Source organism: Anas acuta, chromosome 4 (assembly GCF_963932015.1).
Source record: "Anas acuta chromosome 4, bAnaAcu1.1, whole genome shotgun sequence".
In the NCBI taxonomy this organism is placed as follows: domain Eukaryota; kingdom Metazoa; phylum Chordata; class Aves; order Anseriformes; family Anatidae; genus Anas; species Anas acuta.
In genome coordinates, this window is record NC_088982.1 from 15,887,045 (window position 1) to 15,899,638 (window position 12,594).

Below are 12,594 nucleotides of genomic sequence, written 5' to 3' on the forward strand. Positions count from 1 at the left end.
AAAAATAAAAATAAAGCTCTTGAAGCTTTTGTGGTTTGAGGGCTCGTGTTTGTTTTGTTTGTTTGTTTGTTTGTTTTGTTCTAAAAGAGAGGCAGGCAGCCTTTTCCCTCTGGGTTTGGACTCGGAGGAGTCTCGGGCAGTGCGTGGCTGCTCTCCATCATCTCAGCAGAGCTGGGCTGACTTGCAGCAGCTTGGGAGCAAGCCTTGGAGGTTAGAATATGGCAGTGTCCACATGTCCTTTGCTGCTGTGAAATTCACAAAATTATTGTGATTTATCTGTCAGTGTTTGTACCTTGTGTTTTTAAAGGAAGTGAAATATATAAATACCACAGGAGAAGCTTTGCACCCAGTTGTGGCACTGGAATCTGGAGAAAGGCCACTGCTTTCTGAGATGGTATTCCAGCTTGTATACTTGTATAATAATTAGTGGTGTTTTTCTTTATCATCCATTATAGCAACAGGAAGCTTATTTTAGCTTGTAAAGTGTCCCACAGTAAGAATTAAAATATTAAAATAAGATTATAGGAACCAATCTACCCTGACACTGACCCAGGATGAATTTGAAGAAGCTGACAAGAGACCAGATGGTCTTCAGGATACAATTAGCCACCAAGAAGGTGCACAAAAGAAACAAGAAGTGCCATGAATATCATTTTGGTAATAACACTAAAAGGCTCCAAGAGTATATATTTTTCTTCTGAATGATTTTTATTCTCCTTATACTTCTAGCTTTCATAATGAGCAAGCTGTATTTCATGTTCTGTTTCTTATTGCAATTATTTTCAGAAAATTAATTAATTTTTAAAATTACATTGTTCAAGGTCATAGCAATAGAATATATGATATTCTCTCCTTTGTATGGCTGAACATTTCATCTTACACACTAACAAAGAAAAACAGTAAGGCACCCAAGGATACACTGGAATACCACCAGGATATGGGGAGAGTTACAAAAGGCTGACTCGCTATTAAAATAGACTATAATATTTCAAATGACAACGTAGCTCTAATAGATCTTCTCAAAAGCTAATAAATGGAAAGGTCTGGTGTAGTGAAGACTGAAACTTTACTTCCTTCATTTGCATATCACAATCAGAAGATTATTCCATTTTATAACTTCATTAGTTTGACTGGAAAGTCTCTAGAAAGAGACCTCTGCCTTCCTGTAGGCCTGGGATCTACATTACACCATGGTAGAGAGAGTAATAGTACTTGTGGTGAAGCTGGTGCAGCGAAGCACCAGAGTGAGACAAGGTTTGCTCCAGAGAGTACTATGATCTCTGCTTAATCACCAACACCATTTTGTTTAGACAGTGCTTGCATTTTCCTTGGAGGTTTTGTTCCAGACCTGGCTGGGTCCAATCCTGCTTCATAAATGAGATGCTATGAAATCAGGCTAGGGAATAGGGCTCTGGGCTTGTTTCATGTGCTTCATACTTACTTTATGTAAAATCATCTTATCTTGAGTAGAAATGGTGCACAGTCCTTTAATTAAATCAGCTCTAAGTTTTGCCTGAATGATTAATAAAATGAGAAAATTCTCTGTCTTGCTATGAAAGCACTATTCTTTTGTATACTTTCATTCTTTTCTATTCCTAAACCTTTTCTTCAAATCAGATCCTCGAGCTGATATTTGTTCCTTTGGGCTCACCTAAGAACTATAATCTGTGGCTAAATCAAGTTAATTTTCTTTTGTCACAAAACTCCAAAACAAAACAACAACAAAAAATGCAATAAAAATAACCATTTGTTGTTGTTGTTGTTCATGAAGCATGGCATTTTCATGGCTAATATTGCCCAAGGGAATGGAGAAATTAATTTCAATAAATTGGATTTTATGGGTATAAAAGACCTCTGAATAAATGAAAAACTATGAGATGACATTTGGATCAAAGGAGAGATACCCATTGACTTCAATGGATGTTGAACTGGATCTTTGATTAACAAACTGCCTTATTGTGAAGCAGTGGTGAGGCAGCGACACTGATGGGAAAAGGTAACGAGGCACAGGATTAAGGAAGCCCTTTGGGGAAGGGAAGAGTATTCAATATAGCAGGTTTCTAGCTGTGCAGAGCACAGTACCAGAAGTAAAACAAAACAGATGGAAAACGGCGTTAACATCTTTTAAATGTCTTCTGCTTACACTCTGCTCACAAGCTTTGTGGATGCACCAGAACAGGCCTGCTTCAGTGCTTCTGCTCATCAGCACGGTCTGTAAATTCTCTACATTAGGTGAGGTGATTGCAAAATCATGGGCTTCTTTAATTTATCTAATTAATGTATCATTAATTAGATATACCAATCGATATATCCATTAATATGAATACAAGATATACTTTCAAATCAAAAGCAATGCATGGACTTGCACATTTATGACCACCAGATAAACACTGATACTCATAGAAAGGTACATACTTCGGTGAAACAGTTTACCAAAGTTTTCCAAAGGTTTAGCACAATTAGAAAATAGTTTAAATTAGTGCAATTAACTGCTAAGTTGCTTGGAGTAAGGTTCCTTGGGTACTTACAAAAATGTGCATTCCATTTTTATATATATGTACACAGACATACATATTCTGTTTTTCACTCAAAACCAGTGCACTGATAAACCAACCTTTCCTTGTTCTGTTTATTTTGTTTTCAATTCAAGTTGTTTTGTAAATTATGGTAATCTTGAATGAGCAAGAGTCTGCCCTAAATTGTACTCCTGAAAGTCAGTAGTCACTCCACTGAAGAGAACATATTTGTATCAGCGTAAGGGCAAAAAAGGTCAGACACATCTGCTATAATGTTCTCAGATTCAGAAGTAAGAAAGGGAACTTCACAGCTTAGGATCTGAAGGATTCCCCAGCACATTTATTGCCCTCTCCCTTCAGTGATGGCAAATTTGGAGATGAGGTCTAACTTCAAGACAGATGCCAGCAAATAGGAATCCATGTACTCCCTGCCCACATGAGTAGCACCAAGGGAGTTATTGAGGATGACCATCGTTTGGGTGAAAGGATGATGAGTTTTTCCACCAGACCAGTCTATTGACCCAAATAACTATATAGCTCTGAGAGTGCTTGTGCAAGTACAGAACAGAAGACAAAGTTAGCTTTGTGTAAGCCAATCCATAAAAAACACAGAAACCCAGGACTATTAATCACTTTTTATATGCTTGTGGTATTTTACTTTTTAGTGTCAGATGTTGCTTTTTAGAGTTTCTTTTGTGAATAAAAATAGGGTGAGATTATAGCAGAAGAAGTGGGAGGTTATGGATGGACTCTGAATGACACAAAGTGGGGAGGCACCATCCATACAGACAAAGATTGGGGTGTCACACAAGAAAGATCATAGAATCGTAAAATCGTTAAGGTTGGAAAAGACCTCCAAGATGAGACTTTTATGGGAGCATCCTTCAAACAGGAAGAAATTCAAGAGCCAAAAGCGTACCTCCAGTGTATGTAAACATGGAAAAGCTGAATTTCATCTTGAAATGCATCAAAATAGATCTCTCCAGCAGAGATATGTAATGAGTAATACCATACTATGTATAGAAAAAGTGGCAAAGGAGGGAGAAGGGACAAGCAAGCTAACTGGTGAGGTTAACTACCTGAAGAAAATTATTAAAATGATTATCTGACCTAGTTTCTTCTGATATCAGAATAAACAGACTCATGAAATAATCCTTCTGAAGATTAAAAACATGGGGGAGGTATTGGATTCACTTTCCAAATAGAGAGCAGACCATAGGCTGCCATAGGCTTTCTACAATGAATATTTCAGGCTCTATAATAACTGCTTCCAAGAACAAAGATTTGAACCACTGGCTTTGCATAAAAGCCTATTTCTTGACCTCTTCTACCACTCAACCCTCCCTGCATAACAATTTGCACCAAACACCCATGGATATTCAATATTCAACAACTAATTAAAATTTTTGCTGTCTTCATTGCTTTGAACAAGGAGCTGGTTTTGGCGTTTTCAGGTCTTCGTACAAATCATACCTCTGCAGCTCTCATTCCTAAACTTAATTAATAGTTATTATTATTTATGACTGCACTGCATACCAGTCCAGGCTTTAATTTGGTGTTCTAAAAACAGAGCCTGTGGCTGTATTCTTGGACCTTTTCTTTTTCTTTTTCTTTTTCTTTTTCTTTTTCTTTTTCTTTTTCTTTTTCTTTTTCTTTTTCTTTTTCTTTTTCTTTTTCTTTTTCTTTTTCTTTTCTCTCCCCTTTTTGTATGTTCTGAAATAAAATTATTAGTTTAAATCTTGTAGTTTGTTTTTGTATGGCTATTGTTTTGTCTTTGTCTCTCTTTCTTTTACCCTTCTAACTTATTTTTTTTATTATTTTAAAACTGTTCCAACCTAACTTCATTCTTATTTCTTACTCATGGATGCTTCAAGGACTCACATCACTGATTATCATCTTTCCATTCTCATTAGTCCAGACCTTAATTTTATTTCAAAGGTCATAAAGTCTGTCTGTCCAGTGGGCATAGTAGCTGACTTGTGTTCATACACAATACATCTTTCTCCTTAACTGAAACTCATGAGCCCATCAGTGCCCTTTGTGTGAAGACTGGCCATTTCCCTCTCCAGAATGTGTGTAAAATTTACCATTTCTGATAAAATCCTGATCTCTTATGCTCAGCTCCCATTGCCCGTTTTTTACTGACATCCACAATTTCTGCTAACCACAGAGACTAAAATCTACTTCTTAGCCACAGGAAGCAGAGCTGTCACTACTGCACAGGCTGACTGTCCTCCGGTCTAAAGTCCAGTTTAAAATTGCCATCCAATCCTTCCCATCAATAGCACACTTCATTTGTTTCAATAAAATACTTAGAGATCAATGGACAAAAAGCACAATACTATTATTGTTACCAACGTGAGTGTCACTTTTCCAACCTGTGCCCTATCTCTGCTATGTCAGATTCCATCTTTTCAGACCATTTCTGCACTGGTGCCTCATTCTCTACCTGTCCCACTTCCTGCATCTCTCCCTTCTTTGCTCCCTGTCCCCACTCACTCCATCCTGGTTGCTTCTTTTCTAAAAAAAAAATGCTGTATTGTTTTCTCTGATCTCTTCTGCTTATGATGGAATAATTTTTGCTATATATATTCTGTGATGTTGTGTCTTTATTAAAAAAAATGAAAAGCTAGCATTTGACTGTATGAGCTGTTGCAAAGAACACATTTCTTCTCATTTATTATTCTGAAAGTGACATATAACATTGTCTATAAAACATTAGATGCATGAAAGTGAGGAAAAGAAACCACTGTGATCATTACTGAAATAAATGCAAGAAATTACATTACCAGAGAACCTTGGCAGAATCTGCTAATTATAGTTGGCGCAGATAGATAATGGATAGCCAGTTAAGAGTCATCTGAATCCTTCTGTGAGAACCCTCTGACTTTGATTGCGTTTTCCTGGGGAGAGTTGCCCCAAGCTGAATTGTTTTAGGTTGAAAAATTTTGCCATTTATAGGAATCAAGTCTACAGAATGTTGTGTCTGCTTTCAGTGTCAAGAGTTCTGAGGATTCTTTAAAATTGACAGCTTTCATAGAAAAATCCCCGGAATGATTAAATAATCCCAAACACGTCTTTTGAGAGCTCGTGAAACCTTAATAGAACTTGTTACTCATACCCATTCGGGTACAGCATCTCACTACATGATCACACACCCTGCTTCCCTAACGCTCCACACTCTGTGCACAGAACTAAGGCAATGAAGTTGCTGTGTGCAGGATGTGGTGCTTATCTGATGAAGACACTGAAACATGGCAGAAGAAGGAAGAAGGGAACTGCAGAACGGGAAAGGATGAGCATAGATTTTAGAACAACCAAAGGCTGCTATAACAAACTGCCCTTGCTGAGCTCTGCTGTGGTATGTAGTCACGTTAAAAGCATTTGCACCAGTACAAGCTGAAATGCTTGTCTGTTCCTTTTTCAGCTATATAGCTAGCCTGAGACAATAGACTGCACCCAACTGCCAAGAGTTTTGTTACCCCAAGAGCCCTGCAAAATCAGACCCCTGCTTCCTCTGAATGGCCACCTCCAGTTAGCTGCCTCCTCTGACTGTTCCATGCCACCACACGTGTGCTGCTCTGAGTGCTCAGTGCCACATGACAATGCTCGTCACCTGGTGGGTGCTACACAACCACCAACATCTGCAGATGAGGTACTACAATGATGCTGCAGAAAAGCCTATGAGGAAATGAGCAGCACCGCAGCACTTGGCCTGAGTCAGGGGCTCTGGGGAAACCACAACACACAACGCTGTAGTTAAAAGATGATAACATAACATTATTCACCAAGGGAGAGGGATTAATGTTGCATGGGCGACTATAAATACTGCATTTTTTTTACCCTGAGCACCTGACTTTGCATCCTTAACAATGCTTGCATGTAATGTTTCTCCTTCTTCACTCAAGACACACAAACTGCTGTAAAATATTGACCAGATAGCTGCCACGAACTGTCACATATCAGGAGGAAACTAGCACCCAAATGACTAGAGTTTATATCTTTTCCATGCATTAAGCCATATTTAGAAAAGCAGATTTCCCTGCACATTAAAGCTGTTGCATGTGTGTCTATTTTGCATACTGAAAAGAAAATTTTGCATGCACAATGGGTATACATACAAATGGATTGATTGCATTGTAAGTATTGCCTTTAGAAAATTGTGTCCCATTAAATAATTCATGTTATACTCCTAGCAGAAGAAATCTGAGTGTCTAGTGAGAAACTAAATTAGTGAAAGGGGGAATTCAGAAAATATTGTCCTCTGTTGCAATAGTAACACTTCATTATTGGTTTATAGAGAAAACAAATTGGATAATTTGTAGTTCAGATAAGCCTTGGTTAATGCAGCCATACAGGATGTAAGGGGAAATGGGACTGTGCATCGCCCTGCCTCGATGTCTCTCCAGACACAGGCAGGAGGCTCTGCCACTCCAGCACACACTTTGCAAAGGGCAGATGCAGGCTCAGCTCCACCAACTCAAACAAACATGCTGCGAGAGCAGACCCATGGCATGGGGCGGATGCCCTTAGAAGAGCTCTAAGAAATCACCCCAACCCATCCAGTACAAGAAAGGAGAGGCAAACTTTTGGAAGCCTGCTGGGCAAGGTACAGCGATATTTCAAGGCTCAGGCCAGGTAGTCCTGCCTAATTGGCAGTAGGGGCTGGCATTTTTATCATGAGAGAAATTTTGAGAGAGTAGATCATTTTATAGATGGCAGCATGAAACATTTGAGCTTCAAGCTGTGAGTAGTGCTGCTGGTATACAGCTGCTGTTTAGAATACATTCAAATCTGTTGCACACTAAGATCTAAATAAAATAGCAGAACAACTAGAAAACTACATAGAAAAAAAATATGAAGGTAATGTGTGGGGACTAAATTATTGTAGCTTGGTAGAAACTGTTCTTCTGAGTGCTGTCTCCATCCTCAAACTCTGTACAGGATCCCTGTTTGTTCCTGGAGTTGTAGAGACTAAGACTAGGATATAGGTCTTGGCCTTATTATCTGATACTTTGTAATATCCACTACTTGATGACTCGATGAGAAATTACGTTTTAAAAAGCTTGATATTAATTTAAAACCTACAAGATTTTGCTCATTATTTCTGAGACAGTGTGTTCAACTCCTATTCAGCAGCTACAGCAAAGTCTGCTGACCCCATTGATGAGGTAATCAATTATGCTGGAACAAAACAAACTAGTAACTGGAAGGAAAGGAAGCCTATGGTTTTACACAGAGCCAGAGAAAACAGAGAAAAATCATTTGGCAAATGACACAGGACAAAACGATTCATTTCCAGGTTCTGGAATATCTTCCAAAAAACATACTTTAAATTTGTATTAAATATGATTTAAAAAATCAATGTTCTTCTACGCTGGACAGCCTTATTCAGATTGAATGAAGAAAAAATAGGGCACACATCCAAAGCTGTGGCTCTACAGGCATGTGGCACTTTGGAATGAAGGTTTACATGCCAGCAACTGCAATTATCCCAAATAGCAATGATTTAGCATTCTGTGATGTCTAGAGTGTAAAAAATACAGGCTATACCTTTATATCACAACCATCTGAAATCCAGGTTTAAATTCTGCCTTTAAAGAGACTGCAGCATGGCTTGCTGCTGTGTGCACGTTGGAGAATAAAAATGATTAATTCTGCCCATCAGTGAAGTTTTCGCTTATGAGTATCACAAGCCTTTGCTGTGTGCAGCAGAAAAAAAATGAAAATCATTTTTATGCTTAGTTTGAAATCCTTATTCAAACACATGTAACAGTGCTAATTACTAAATACTGGGAAGACTGGATAAAATAACAATAAATGCTGGTTAAATAAAGAATAAGACACCTTAAACCTCGGTGCATTTACTGTTTTGGTTTTTTGTTGTTGTTGTTGTTGTTTTGTTTTTACTGCATGGTTTTATAGTTCTAAGTTCAAAAAGGATTTTCATATTAAAATTAACAGAACAAAGTAATTGGGAAAGAAGTAAACCAAATGGAAACATATTATCTCATATGAGCTCCCATGATGAACCGAACATCTGAAGGGAAAAAAAAAAAAGCAGAATGATCAATTCCTCGCTGCAAGAAAGAAAGACACAAAGATTGGATTGAAAAAAAAAAAAAAAAGAAGAAGAAGGAAAAAAAAAAAAGATTTCCTTTTGGAATCACCACAGCAGGAGCCAGAGGAAGCTTTGCACCCAGAGACCTAATGTCTGTTAAGCTAACCAAACTAGTCTGGAAGAAGAAAAAAAGTAAGACTTCTTCTTTTCATCCCCTTCCACTTCAGTGCTCATCTCCCTAGTGCTTATCTTGATCCCAGTTTTCTTTTCCTGAGGATTTTTTTATTATTATTTTATTTTTTTTGTCTTCCCCCTCTTTCTTCCTTTCCTCCTTTTTTTTGATGCTGAGGGGGAGCAGCACGGGTGCGCGGTGCCAGCTGCGTCCTAGCGGGGCCCCTGCCTTTCTCATTTGCATTGTCACATTCAGCAATTACAGAACACACCACAAAGGACCCGGAAGGGATCAGCGATAGGGATAATGCCACAGATTCAACCTTGGAGCCCTGTGGAGGCTGTGTGATGAGCATTACAGCCAGCGTGGGCCGTTCCGAGCGCTCACCAGTGTGTCCAGCCTTGCTAAGGGAATCAAAGATCTCAAAAGCCAGGCAAAGCCTTGTGAGATAGGAAAACTCAGAAAGAAAACATGGAAATAGTCTACCAAAGAGAGCTGCTTGCTGCCCGATTTGCCATAATGCAAAATGTGGTGTGACTTATGAGGAAACCCCAGAGGGAATTTCTGGAGAACGTGCTCCAGGGCGCTGAGCTGCAAGACGACAGCGGTGTGGGTGCGTCAACATTACCAAAGCACAATGGTCACCCCAAACCAGGCCAGGGGCTAAGCTAATTGTAAGAATACAATGCACACAACGTAGACATACTGTTCCTGAATTTATACATGGGAAATTCTAACACAATGTCTTGTTCCTCTGAGGTTTCATGCCAAATTCTTCCTTCAGTTACAGTACAGCAGACCCGCTCTGCGTAACGCAGCTGATTTGAATGGTATCTTTAACGCCAACACAACATAAGCAACTATCAACAGTGGCTTATCTTGTTGGAAGGGGAAGGACAGCTACAGGCTGTCTCTAAGCTGTAGACATGCAGCGAGAGAGATCTCACCACATGTCTCCGTCCTACACAGTGTCCCCCACTGGAGTCCAAAACACTCTGGGGGTAGGACTCCATCCTTAGGGAAGCTGTTATAAGGATCACAGCCCTGCAAGAAGTGCAGCTAAAATAAAGACTGTCAGGTATAACCCTACCTTAGGCTGAAAAAAATTCATTTTCTAGAGTGCTGTTGTCATCTTGAAGAAGCATCTTGAATAATTACTCACACAGTTAGAAGGAATAAAATCAGATATTCTTGGACAATTTAGCTTGGTGTATCATTGAGCAATTTGCCCCATTTTATCTATTAACAGCATGTCTAGGAATAAGAAAAATCTGAATTTTAACCTTGAAATATGAACTCTACAAACCCATATTTCAGTGTATGCATTGTAAGCCCACACCAGGGAATACTCTCAAAAATAAAAATAAACTTCCAAACTTTGAATGCACTTTAAGGGTCAAAAAGCAATGGGAACAAATGCATTATTTAATCATAAAAAAACACACTCAATTCAATGCAAGGCTGAGGAGGGAGCTCAGGCTCCCAGAAGCAAGAGAAGTGAGGACTGCTTTGAGGAACTGCTGCAAACAGGGCTGAGATTTTGCTCAGCCCTGCCTCTGCCAGGGGAGGTGGGGAGGTCGAAGAGGTGGAGAAGACTGGCAGTTCTTAGTAAGAATGAGCTGCCATTTTCTCAGGAACAGTGAAACAGAGAGGAAAAATGGTTGGGAATTTCTTACTTGCAAAAAAATAAACCAATTTTTCAAAACTGAGAAGAAAGATCATCAAAAACAGGGAGCTATGCACACATTGCTTCAACTCCCTAACAAAATCCTTCCCCTTTGTAATGCTGCATTAATAGCAGCTACATCTTTAGTGCAGTCTCTGTGTTTCTCCTTCTTCCTCATTAAGAGTTAGGTCCATTTCTTACCTGACTGACACAGGCTCTGCTCTCATTACCTTAACTCAAACCTAGCAGTGACTTTTAAAAAATGCTTGCAATAATCGTTAGCTATGGTATGCTTACCCTGAGGTAGTTGAGGGTGAAGTTTGTCAGACCCATTCGAGTGATGTTTTTGGACAGCTGCTCCAGCACCTGAGGGTCTTGTGCCTAAACAACAGAGGGAAAGAGAATTTTCACTTTGCTTTTCATCTATTTGTTTTTTCTTTATGTGCTTGGTGAAATGTGGGGACGGCTCTCTGAAGCAATATGCCATTCCTATTGATGCTAAATTTATGTCATAAGCTACAGTGTTCTGTTTGCACAGGAAAAAGCAAAACCTTACAAAATGGGAGCAAAATGAAGACTGTTTTCCAATATCCCTGCCCATTCAAGAAATAGCCCTAGGAAGTCAGGCCACGCATGGGGTGCAAACAAGCAGAGTCCCACTAAAGAACTTCCCAAAGGATCATGGTAGACTTCAAGCCTTCCATGTGCTGACTGGAGGACCAAGAGACTAAACAGATAAAGGCAGGAGTAATGAAGCTATTGCTTTCTTTTTGTGTACAAGAAACTGAAGCGGAGAGAACTCATCAAGGCACCTTCAGCAGATCTATTCGCATGAGGGGCATTAAGGACAGACTGAAGAGCCCTTCTGGTCAGGTTATTTTTCCTCAGATGAAACAGGAAAAACATGAGTACAGTCCTTCTCTGACCCTAGTTGGGAGTTTTACCTGTGAGACCAGTCTCCTCTTTAAAATGAGATCAATCTCATTACTAAAATTAATACCTGCTGGTCACTGGCTAACCCGGCTCTAGTCCCTTACTGTCTTTGAATTACAACTCCCCTAAATATAAAACATTGCTTACAGCTATCCTCATTTAATGGGTAGTATTGAAGAGTTAACAAGATCAGCCCTCTTAAAAAAAAAAAAAAAAAAAAGATAGAAATGTAAGGGAAAATTTTCAAGTGTATTTGCTTCAAGTCTGTAACAGCATTTTCAAAAAAAAGTCTGAGCCACTTACGTTATTTAAAACTCCACTTTGAAAATATATCTTTATCTTTGGCTATCTAAGTAACTTGATGTCAAAATAAGGGCTTTTGGGGCTGTATTTTTACCCTCTATAAATTCATAGCCCTGCAATTAATTTTGGATATGGAGCGCTACTAATCTGAATGCTTCCATAATGCAGCACTGAAAGTAGCAATAATATTCTGTCCTTTGTTTCTCCCCAGTGATTTACCTTACAATATTTTGACTTCAATCTATAGAATATTTAATATTTTAATGTTCCATTGTGTGTGTTTTCATCCAATTACAAAAGAAAACATCCTTGAAATATGAAAAAAGAACACCTGGATTATGGTTCTGAAGGATTCTGAGTAAATGTATGGTATTTATTTATTTTCTGTCTCTTGCAAAAGCAAAATTAGTTAGCTTCATTTAAAGACTAAACATAATTTGTATCTACAGTGATGAAAATTCACTGATGTTAGTGCAGTTAGTATCAATAATAGCAGATTTTGGGCCCAAACTATACAGACCACCAAATGGGACTAAAAGATAAATTGTGCTAAACCAAAATGAAAACACAGCAACAGTGGCAACAATATATTGTTGAGAAAGGAGGGAGTGATGAAAGCACTTGTAAATGGACATAGTTGCAGGCAAAACAAAATATTTATAGTTAATTGCCTTGGGTGTGAAATTTGCTGAAGTTCTTCATAAACCTAATCTCAGCTCTTTGCATAAGGTCAAATGAAAAAAGGATTACTTACATGCATGGCTAGAATGCTGCGTGGGACTAATTCTCTGTACTGTCTAATAGTAAAGTGCCATGTTTTTATTCTCATAAGATCATCAAAAGTAAACTCCAAGATAAGACGTCCTTCAGTGCATACCTAGAATACATAAAATGCATGAAATAAATTCCCAGGAATTTTGTTTTCAATGGTATTGTATCATTG

The 12,594-nt window shown here is 38.7% G+C and overlaps 1 protein-coding gene across 11 annotated transcripts in view; it reads right to left on the bottom strand.

Annotated features, from left to right (window-relative positions):
- Positions 1–12,594, bottom strand: part of LDB2 (LIM domain binding 2) — a 218,849-nt gene that overhangs the window by 35,660 nt on the left and 170,595 nt on the right. For all 11 annotated transcript variants that reach the window (XM_068679976.1, XM_068679975.1, XM_068679973.1 and 8 more), the window contains 2 exons: positions 12,406–12,528; positions 10,713–10,796 (listed from right to left, as the gene is read on the bottom strand). In XM_068679976.1, the coding sequence (XP_068536077.1) occupies positions 10,713–10,796; positions 12,406–12,528 (207 nt within the window). The remainder of the gene's footprint in view (positions 1–10,712; positions 10,797–12,405; positions 12,529–12,594) is intronic.